A 12,139-nucleotide genomic window follows, 5' to 3' on the forward strand; every position below is an offset into this window, starting at 1 on the left:
GGTGAAGTCTACATTCACTCACTCCCACAGGTGATCTGGAACAGGCTGTGAGTAAAATTCTTTGGTGGGGTCAGCCAGATTATACAGGCAAGTGACATGCTTGGCCCACATGTTAAATATCTTTGTCCAACTGGGGCCACGCCTGGGATATAATATCCCCAGTGCATTATGTGAATCCTCTGGACGATACAGGGGGGCAGAATCTGAGTAAGACAGTGACTTGGCATTCCTCCTCCTCAGTAGTGAGCAATGTAGCAGTAGAACATCTTTGTTGGCATTTAGTTGGAGATGGAGGAGAAGCATGTCTTAAATGCAGGTTCAGGCTCTGTAGGTAAGTGCTCTGGTCACCCTGCTCTACTGACAGTAGTAGCAGGTCCATCTTGTGGCTGTGGCTACTTCAAGAGCTGTATACTCATCAAGGGTATTTTGCATAGTACATCCAGGGTGAAACAGCATCTTGTGAATATTGAAGTCTGGGTGCATTCCCATAGATATGTGATGTACTGCATTGGCATTTGTTATTGGACAGGGAGGTGGTGATGTATTTCATAATTATAGTTACTTAAAAATGTCGCCCACTGTTGCAGTGTAGCATCATTTTATCTGGAAGCTTTTGATAGGGGACCAAAAAGTGAGAGCATTTGCACATGGAATGTTGTGCCCGTACAACAATACATTAAACTTTTTTGTAGCACAGATTATTGCCAAAGCATCCTTTTGAATGTGAAAGCAGTTCATCTGTGCTGCTGTCCATGTTTTATAAGCAACCACATTGGGTGATCCATGCTGCCATAGTTCTTGAGACAGTATAGTACCAATACTATATTGAGACGTACCAGTTGCTGAAGTTGGGTGCATGCTTGGCGTGAAGGTTGCCAGGCAAAGAGAAGATTTGAGACTTTCCTTTTTAGTTTAAGAATAGGCTGCAACTCACTCCATATCTGACGATTATCATCGCTGGACTCAGTGTGGAAGCAGTGGGGTTCAATTCCCAGTACCTCCTCAGAATTTTTCTGAGATAAGAATGGGGTTAACTCAGTCTTGTGACAGCAGCTGGGGAGCTGCATCAGTAATGAAGCAGCTGCATCGTCAGGATTCATCTATTGGCATTAACTGTGGGAGATATTGGCAACATGCCAGTCACAAGTCCCATGATCATACATCACTCATCTTATTGCCTTGTAGACAGCAGTTGGAACAGGCCTAAGCCCTGGGTGGTGGTTAAGTTTTTATTATAACTTGTTGGTAGCTGTTGGTGGACCAACAAATTTTATGCCCGTTTTACAAGTTATATTTGTAGGCCATGCAATTTAAACTGATTTAATTATACACTTACTATAATATTTACCTCTCCCCCAAAAGATTGAAACTCTTTTAAACCTGTAGGTACAGATAATTTAGTTATGCCTCATGTGTGCCCCAAATAGGCATAAAACGAAAGCTGAAAGTGTGACCCTATGCATTTAATGGTTAGCTCTTATTGAGTTGGCACTTCAAATGATTTTCTTCTCAGTGGGTAAACAGTGTTTGAAGACTTTAGATATACTGCTCTTGTGTGGTCCTCATTACAGAAATATTGACCAGGTAATCTGCACAGGCTATAGAAGCATATATAACTAGGGAAAAGATAGACACTGTGTATAGGAAAATTAAAGAGACAGTTGGAGAAAAGAAGAATAGATGTACGAATATCAAGAGCTCAGATGACAATCCAGTACTAACCAAAGAATGGGAAATTGAAAGGTGGAAGGAGTATCTACAGGGATTACAAGAGAAATGAACTTCAAGACAATATTATAGGAAGGGAAAATTATGTAGGTGGAGATGAGTTGGGAGATATGATATTGCAAGAAGAATTTGGCTGAGCAATGAAAGACTCAAGTTGAAACAAGGCCCATGGAGTAGATGACAATCCCTTAGAAATACTGGTACTCTTGGGAGAACCAGCCATAACGAAACTTTTCCACCCAGTGTGCAAGAGTACAAGATAGGTGAAAAACTTTCAGACTTCAAGGAGAATGTAATAATTCCAATTCCTAAGGGAGCAAGTGTTTCACAGATATGAATATTACCAGATTGTCAGTTTAGTACAACATGATTGCAAAGAACTTACCCAAATTATTAATAGAAGGATGGAAAAACTGTTAGAAGCCGATCTTGGGGAACAAATGTAAGAACATGTGAGGCAGTACTGATCTTATAACTTCAATTAAAAGATAGATTAAGGAAAGGCAAACACACACTTAATGCTTCCGACAATGTCAACTGGAATACACTCTTAGAAATTCTGAAGCCAGCATGCATAAAACACAGGTAGTGCAAGGTTTTATACAACTTGAAGGAAACCAGACAGTAGTTACAAGAATCAGGGAACATAAATGGGTAACAGCAGTTGAGAATGGAGGGAGACAGGGCTGTAGCCTATCCCTGATATTATTCAATCTGTACATTGAGCAAGCAATAAGGGAAACCAAAGAAATATATGGAGAAGGAATTAAAGTTTTAGGAGAATAAATAAAAACTTTGCTGTTTGCCAGTGATATAGCAATTCTGTCAGAGACCGTAAAGAGCTTGGAATAGCAGTTGTTTCAATGGATAATGTCTTGAAAGGAAGATATAAAATGAACATTAATAAAAGCAAAATGGAATGTAGTCAAATTAAATCAGTTGATACTGAGGGAATTTGATAGGAAATGAGACTCTGAAAGAAGTAAAAGTTCTGCTGCTTGGGCAATAAAATAACTGATGATGGTTGAAGTAGAGAGGATATAAAATGCAGTTGCAAGAAAAGCTTTTCCTAAGAAAAGAAATTTGTCAATACTGAAAAATAGATTTAAGTATTAGAAAGTCTTTTCTGAGGGTATTTGTCTCGAATGTAGCCTTGCATGTATGTGAAACATAGATGATAAACAGACAAGAAGAGAACAGGAACTTCTGAAATATAGTGTTTCAGAAGAATTTATTTTTAACATCGTGCAGCCGTGTCAGCAACTGTGATAAATGAACATGTAACAAGTCAGCCTCAGTTGCAAATAGAAACCTATCTTATCTCAGGTTTCAGCCAAAATAATTTGTCCTTCTTCAGAAGCCAGTGACACTAAACTATTGCATGCCAAAATTTGGCTATGTCAAGTATAAAACTGTAGCACCGTAGTAACCAGTCATAAATCTACATTACTTGGGCTGAAGACAAACAGCAGGCCCAGCTTCACGGATAAGATTGGTAGGCCACGAGAGCTGCGCCGGAACTCCAGCAGCTCTCGTGGCATACCAACCTCGTCCGCGCAGCGGGGCCTGCTGTTTCTCTTCAGCCCAAGAAATGTAGATTTATGACTGGTTACTACGGTGCTACAGTTTTATACTTGACATAACCAAATTTTAGCTGAAACCTGGGTAAAGATTGGTTTCTATTTGCAACTGAGGCTGATGTGTTACATGTTTCAGAAGAATGCTAAAGATTAGATAGGTAGATCTTGTAACCAATGAGGTGGTACTGAACAGAACTGGGGAAAGAAAAAAAAAGTGGCATAACTTGACTAAAAGAGGGGATCTGTTGACAGGACATGTTATGAGACATGAAGGGATCACCAGCTTACTGCTTGAGGGAACTGTGGGGGTAAAAATTGTAGAGGGAGACCAAGAGATGAATACAGGAAGCAGGTTCAGAAAGATGTAGGTTGCAGTAGTTATTTGGAGATAAAGGAGCTTGCACAGGATAGTGAATTATGGAGAGCTGTATCAAACCATTCTTTGATTGAAGACTACAGCAACAATTTGCACAGTTAGTAATATCTTGTATTAATTGTTCTAAGTAACATTGTGATAAGGGTGACGTATCAGTCAGGCTAAAAGGCTAGTGATTGTAACAGTAGATCCCAAAAAGTGTATTGAATGGTGTGATCTACGTGGTCTGCAAGTCCAGTGGCAACTATAAATGTGTGTCTGCTGAATCAATTTTAGATAAATATTGGCTGCCAGCCAGTTTTGCCAGTAATTCTATCAGCTGCAGGATTGCATACAGGTCAAATTTAGATTGTGTGTTAATGGTTATTGTAAAAATTATCACAGATCTATGTTTTTAAGTACAGTCATAGGCTTTGCCCACTGATATCGGCACAATGGATGTAATTAATGAAGTTTTATCTAGTGCTGATTTAACTGCATCAACAAAGTGAAGGCAACTCTCTGAGCTTAATAGATGCAAGGTTGAGTGATTTTATGATCACCAAAAGCTGTCACTTCTCCTTGTGCCAGCTAAATTGTTGTGAAAAAAAAACCTGTGATGTGTGTCCAGATATATCAGGGACACAATGGTTCCAGAATCAACTTGGAACTGCACTTGCTGATAGTTGATAGTTTTCTATGTATGTAAGTGTGTTTGCACACCTACTGAGATAACTATTTGAAATGGCAGAAACAGATGAGGGTACATACCTTCCATTAGTTGCTTCCCTAGGCACCCTAATGATTAAGTGAATCTAGGATGTTTTTTGTATTTCCAAGAATGAGTCAATCACTACCATTTAACAGCTATGTTGACAATTAGCTTCCAGTATCTTATGAGAAAATTGCATGGTGTGGAAGTGAATCAGTGTATATGATGTCTGAAATCACAATTACTTATGAATGGCATGGCTTGTGCACTATTAAAAGGCGTCCTTCTACTATTTTTACTGTTACTTGATGCATCTTTATCATTGAATACTTTTTCCACTTCTGGTATGCCATCCCATCTGCAGCAAAACATACAGTTGCAACAGTGTTCTTAATGAAGCAAAATTATTGTATCACAGCAGGTTACAACAAGATAGTTGGGAACCCCACTCCACATGGAAATATATTGGTTCTAATGGCATCAAACAGACGTGACCTCTTTGAGGATGTTCACATCAAAACTGGCATCAGTGATCATGATGCAATTGTGGCAACTGTGGTCACCAAAGTACAACAGACAGCTAAAACAAGCAGAAAGATATATATGTTCAGCAAATTAGATAACAAATTAGTAATGCCATATCTCAGTGAGGAACTTAAAACTTCCAGCACTGGTCAGGAGCATGTAGATCAACTCTGCCTCAAGTTCAAAGAATAGTTGACCACAAACTGGATAGATATGTACCCATTAGAACAGTTTGTAATGGAGGGGAATCTCCTTGGTACACAGTCACTGTAAAGAAATATCTATAGAAACAGAGATTACAGCATAATATGTGTAAAACAAAGCATAAAGCTATAGATAGAGATGCTGAATGAAACCCATTTGATTGTCAAGAGGGCAATGTGTGATGCCTTCAGTGACTACCGTAGCAGGATATTGTCAAATCGTATTTCCCAAAATCCAAAGAAATTATGGTTGTATGTAATGGCTGTTAGTGGCACCAAAGTTAGTGTCCAGTCCCTAGTGAATGAGACAGCAACTGAAACTAAGGGTAGCAAAGCAAATGCTGAAATGATTAACTCCATTTTCAAATGTTCCTTTACAAGGGAAAACCCAGGAGAATTGCCCCAATTTAATCCTGGTACCACTGAAATGATGAATCAGATAAGTATTATTGTCAGTGGTGTTGAGAAATAGCTGAAATCATTAAAATTGAACAAAGCTCCAGGCCCCAGTGGAATCACTATCAGATCCTATACTGAATTTGTGGCTGTATTAGCTCCTCTCCTCACTATAATCTATTGTAGATCCCTTGAACAAAAAACCTTGCCAGTTCTTGGAAAAAGACACAGGTCACAAGCATCTAAAAGGACAGTAGAAGTGACATGCTAAGTTACCGTTCAGTACCCTTGACATTGATTTGTTGTAGAATCTTGGAACATGTTCTGAGCTCATTATGTTTGAGGTACCTTGAACAGAGTGAAATCCTCAAATGCCAACCAGCATGGTTTTCGAAAATGTCGAACATGTGAAACCAATCTCACACTTTCCTCAAATGATGTACTGAAAGCATTGGATCAAGGCAACCAGGTAGATGGAGTGTTTCTTGATTTCCGAAAAGCATTTGACTCAGTACCACACCTATGCTTATTGTCAAAATTATGATTGTATGGGGTATCAAGTAAATTTTGTGACTGGATTGAGGACTTTTTGGTAAGGAGGACACAGCATGTTATCTCAGATTGAGAGTCATCATAATATGTCAAAGTAACTTTGGGTGTGCCCCAGGAAATTGTGTTGGACCTGTGCTGTTCATGTTGTGTATTAATGACCTTGCAGACAATATTAATTGTAAAATCAGGCTATTCATAGACGATGCAGTTATCTGTAATGAAGTACCGTCTGAGAGAAGCTGCATAAATATTCAGTCAAATCTTGATAAGATTTCAACGTGGTGTAGAGATTGGCAACATCCTCTAATGTTCAGAAATGTAAAACTTTGCACTTCACAAAACTGAAAAAATGTAATATTCTATGACTATAATATCAATGAGTAACTGTTGGAATTGGCCAACTCATACAAATACCTTAGGGATGTAAAATGGAATGATCACACAGGTTCAGTTGTTGGTAAAGCAGGTGGTAAACTTCAGTTTATTGGTAGAATACTAGGGAAATGCAATCGGTCTACAAAAGAGATTGCTTACAAATCACTTGTGTGACTGATCCTAGAATATTGCTCAAGTGTGTGGGACCAGATAGGACTAACAGGGGATGTTGAAAATACACAGAGAACAGCAGCATGAATGGTCACAGGTTTGTTTAATTCTGGGGAGAATGCCACAGAGACTCTTGAAGACAGTTTTAAACTATCCTGAGAGAGTCTATTAACAAAGTTCTGAGGACCAGCTTTAAATGATTACCATAGGGTATACTACAATGCCCTATGTATTGCTTACACAGGGACATGCTGATAAGATTAGAATAATTACTGCATGCACAGAGGCATTCAAACAATCTTCTTCACGCATTCCATACATGAATGGAACAGGAAGAAACCCTAATAACTGGTACAATGGGACGTACCCTCTGGCATGCACCTCATGGTGATTTGCAGAGTCTAGATGTAGATGTAGATGAGAAATATGTAGAACTCTTTAAAAAATACATAGCCCCCCCCCCCCACGTGGCACCTCATTTTAGTAGACAAGAGGTATGGGTTCTAATGTAAACTATGGTCTGGAACACTGATTAATGTATCTTATTTTTATATACTGGGACATATTTGTCAAAAACATCATAGACAGACTGTCTACAACTGCCTCAAAACTTCTTCATAGAATGGCCTTGGAACTGGCCTTTATATAAATGAATAACAGTAAAAAACTTAAATTCCATACAAGCAAAGAAATCATCTGAAATAATTTGTTTTGTTTAATATTAATTTCCCCTATATAAAAATTTGTGAAGATTTATGTCAAAACAATCACTTTAAAATATGTAAATTATAAACAAAATGTTCAAGTATTCCAGTTGCCTTCATTTACAAATGTTACCATGTTGAAGTATTTTTAATTTATACATTTTTAAAATAATGTTAATGGAGGGATGCACAGTGCCACAACAACAAAAAAAAAATTGTTTACTTACCCAGTGACATAAAATGTCTGACATACAGTAAAGAAAAGTTTAAAAACAAAGTGAGAAAATTTCTCCATGACAACTTCTTCTATTACTGTAATGTGTGAAAGATTGTGGGAAGAAACTACCTACTCACATATGCATATCCTTTTTTTTTAAAGCAATTAGCAATATTCAGCATGTAACCATACATACAAATTAATTTGCTATGTGAGTGTAAATGACTCATTCCACATCATTACAATTTATTGTGCAAAATGATCCCTGGAGGATGAAACTAACCAACCAGTGAAGTTTGAAATATTTACAGCTTGAACGACTGATTACGTTGTTCTACATTGTTTTCTACAGAGTTCTATAGTACAGATCTGGGTGTTTTACTCAAATATTTTAATGCATAAATGAATTTCTTTTTTGCTAAATATGGAAAAAAGTGGCTGAACTGAAATATATGTACACAAAGTTCTGATCTATATAATTTTGCAGTTTACACTATGAAATGTGATGATGAACTTTGCCATCTACAAGTCATTAAATTACTTTAAATGGTGACAGGAGAGGAATTCGTGATGGATCACGTCAAGTCAGTCAGAAGACTGATGGTTCTAAACAAGAAATTAAACAGTGATTAATATGTGTGCCAAGAATAATTGGAAATGTGGGTCAACGTAATAAAAATACAATATGTCAAATGCAGCATAACCACTGGTGTTATATAATTCATTTGAAAAGTGTATCACATACGTCTGTATGAACAAGGTCTCATGAATTGCATTATATAGCTCTCCTAATAACATAGCCGTTAACATCCAGATCAGCTGTTATAAGTTTTAATTATTTGATCATCTCATTTCAATAATGAAACCTCATGTTTGGTTGACTCTCTCTCTCTCTCTCTCTGCATTTTTCTGTTTGTGTGAAGGCTAATCTTAGAAACTACTGTACGGATTTTGGTACAATTTTCATTAATAGATAGTATGACTCACGAGGAAGGTTTGTTGATATGGTTTATTACTGCTATGCCAGGCAAGTCATCAGGTCATAAATTCTTACTGCTAACTGTGTGAAGCTGGTGTAAGGTGGAGGGAGGGAGGTAGGTAGGTAGGTAGGTAGGTAGGTAGGTAGTGTCAGATGCAGAAACACACACATATCTTGATACATGTGCACTCATGGCTTCTGCAGTGGGGGGGGGGGGGGGGGGGGGCGATGGTGGGACATAGTAGTGGCATGGGACTGGGAGGGGAGGGATAGCAGGGCAGGGGGGGTAGGGGAAGGTGCTATATCGTGGCAGGGAGTGTGTAGGGATGGGATTGTGGGCTGCTATAGTCTGTCTGTAAACTCAAGAGCGAGCAGCGCTTTTGGTGGGGGAAATGGCCTTTCTCAGAAGAATGCTGCCAACGGCTTATAGGGGCACCCAAAGTCAGTTGCTTGTTGCCTGCCTAGCGATATAGATTGGCGTGCAGTGATACACGTCATTTATGTTTGTGGGATCTTAGTTGCCAGCGTCAGTCAGTTAACTTTGTATACTCACTGATATACTTTGGTATCCGGAAGTGATGGCTGATCACCCTGCATTGCAAGAAAATGTGCAGAATATGAAGAAGAGGAGGTATTTGTGATGTAACAAGCATTCAATCATCTCTAATGATATTACAATGTGTATTGAAGAGTGACACAAAAAGAACAGTTGGCTAATATTACCAGTCACAATCAAAGGGCTGCAATTTGTGCAAACATCAGCCTCACCACAAAAGGATGCGTAAAGAAGGAACATGAAAATAAGCAGCATGGTTTACTGGAATTGCCATGAAGGAACAATAATAATTATGGGAGGAAACCTATCGTTATAGGCAGTTTCACAATCACAGAAAACCTTTGATGCTTATGGAACAGCAGCATTTGATTGTATTCAGTCACTAGATTTCTATCTCAGTTATTGTTCACCTGGTTCTAAGACATATTGCTTAAAACATGTGTGGAATAGCTATTCTAAACACTGCTGAAATTTCCTTCAAAACATATATATTGATTCTGGTCTTTTAAGTAAAAAGCTTGACATATGAGGTTGTTCACATATTAATTTTTATTTTTTGGTAGGAATTTTATTTGTTAATCTACAGCAATTTTATCCTCTTGAAAACATTCACCATTACATACTAAACACTTACACCAGTGCTTTTTCCAATTCCCGAAACACTGTAGGAACTATTTTCTTCTAATAGTTTATAGGTCTCTTAACTGTGCATTTTAAGTCTCATCCATGCTTGTAACACTGCTGTCCTTTAGGGCCAGCTTTGAAATGTTTATATCACTTGTATGCCCTTGGTCTACTCATAACAGATTCACCAAAAGCAAAATTTAACATTTCTAATAATTTGATACACTTTATTCCATTCTTATAACAAAATTTAATACAGATTCTCTAATCTATTTTTATACAAAACAAATAATTGTTGGTGGTACCAAAACACATGTCATCTTTTTGACAGCTGACAACAGAGTAAATATCCAATATGCATAGCACTGTACACATATTTTTCAGACATGTTTACGAAGACAGTGACAAAAAAAGTAGTGCACATTGGACTAATACAACACACAAAATTATAAATTTCTGCTTACTTTTTGAACACTCTTCATGTTGCAAGAATTGTGAAGTTTCAATGCAGCCCTCCAAAGAAAACTTCTACCTTTTAGTAGAAACAAAAAGTAAGAACAAGCCTTAAATTCTACAGATTAATTGCATTACATGGGGTTCGTTTCACGAACAGCAATAGACAAACATACATTCACTTGAACAGGCATTCAGTTCTATATTTGTAATAGAATTCTGACTTCTGTTCTTATGTTAGTATTATTTATTCAATAATGTTGTGTTTCAGAAAAAGCTACTGTCTTTTGTATTCCTTATGGTCTTAACGCATTTGTCTAAAAATAAATGCAACTGGGACATACTTGTATACTGCACTGCCACAGATTTAAAGCGTGTGTTGTGGCAGGGTCAGTACTACGTTGTGAAACAGCCTGTAGTAGTGCCATGTGTTGTAGCTGGGTAGGCAGAGTGGTGACTCGCTCACTCGCTCTTCAGTTTACAGAAATAGAGGCATATAAAGGACGGAGACCAGCAAAGGCTGTGTTGCATAGAGAGTTCCCACTTGCAGAATTCAATGTTTAAAATATGTGAGTAAACACAGTTTTTACATAAGTGACTTGAAAAGTGCATCACCTACTCCTGCATCTTGTATTGGGTATTTCAGTATGTAGTTCTCCTGAAATGTCAGTTAGGCCTTCCCACTGCAAACTGTTTAAAATCATAAGGATTTAAATTCTTTTACTTTTTGTCCTCTGTACCTGCTATTTATCATGACATCAACTTTAACTTCTATTAAATATCATGGGATTTGGCTGATACGTGAATGCTCCATGTGAAACTTCATTTCTTTCCAGGAAATAATTTTTTGTTTGTAATATTTTTCATTTATGTTTCAGTTTCTGGACTGTGATGTGTTTCTGACAAATCCAAATACACTCCAGCTGCTTGTGCAGGAAAATCTCACTGTAGCAGCCCCAATGCTCAGATCTGATGGAATGTATTCAAACTTCTGGGCTGGTATGACAGAGGAGTATTATTATCAGCGAACAGAGGATTACCAGCCTATACTGTACCGGGAACGTACTGGCTGCTTTTCGGTCCCAATGGTAAATTCTGCAACACTGATAAATCTAAAGAGAACAGCTTCCACAAAATTGACATTCGTGCAGAATAAAATTCCTGCTTATGATGGACCATATGATGACATTATTACCTTTGCCATTGGAGCAAACAAATCAGGTACATATGAGTAATAGTTTAAAGATTGATTTGTATATATTGTTGACATTAAATTTTCAAGTTGTGGCAACATGGAGGCAGGTAAAATGATACAGTAATTTGCCAAAAACAAATTTACTTGAAGGGGCTGTTAGATCCTGCACACAAGCAGAGTAAAGTAGTAAAGCAGAGTAGTGATAAACATCAGCATTTTTCCAGTTGTGTTTAGTGACCATTTTTAGCTGTCATGTTTCTGCAGCTTAGTTCTTCATATGTATAACTCCGAAGGAATCATTGATACTCTTTGAGGGAGTAAAGTTCACCATCTCTCTAACATATCTGAAGTAAAACCAAACAATGGAAAGTCCAGGACAGAGCAACAACAATACTATGGAAATGATAAGATTGTTACTCATCATATATAGGAGATGATGAAACACAGGCAGGCACATCAAAAAGACTGTACTTCTTCAGAAAAAGCCCCATTTCGTCTAAAGCTAAAATATATAACAGTCTTTTTGTTGCAGCCCAGCATCTCCTCTATATGGCGAGTTGCAGTTTATCCTTTTCATAATATTGTTGACATTTCTGAAGTACCTAGATGGGGCCAAATTTTGAATACAGTAGAGAGCTCAGTCAACACTTCCTGTGTTTGGGCTTCTAAGCCCAGGCTAGTGAAAGCTGATAAGCACCATCGTTCCTCTACAACCTCAGTAAGCTCAGATTCAGTTTCATTGGCCACTGGTGGTTGCAACACTGTACTAGTATACTCACAACACTGGTGATTCCATATCTGAAAGAGGACTGTG

The 12,139-nt window shown here is 37.8% G+C and overlaps 1 protein-coding gene across 1 annotated transcript in view; it reads left to right on the forward strand.

Moving 5' to 3' along the window:
* The window catches only part of LOC126187926 (glycosyltransferase 25 family member), an 861,577-nt gene that overhangs the window by 11,231 nt on the left and 838,207 nt on the right, over positions 1 to 12,139 (forward strand). The window contains exon 3 of the mRNA XM_049929289.1: positions 11,009 to 11,351. Coding sequence (XP_049785246.1) covers positions 11,009 to 11,351 — 343 coding nt within the window. The remainder of the gene's footprint in view (positions 1 to 11,008; positions 11,352 to 12,139) is intronic.

The sequence above is a fragment of the Schistocerca cancellata genome, chromosome 5 (assembly GCF_023864275.1).
Source record: "Schistocerca cancellata isolate TAMUIC-IGC-003103 chromosome 5, iqSchCanc2.1, whole genome shotgun sequence".
NCBI classification, from domain to species: domain Eukaryota; kingdom Metazoa; phylum Arthropoda; class Insecta; order Orthoptera; family Acrididae; genus Schistocerca; species Schistocerca cancellata.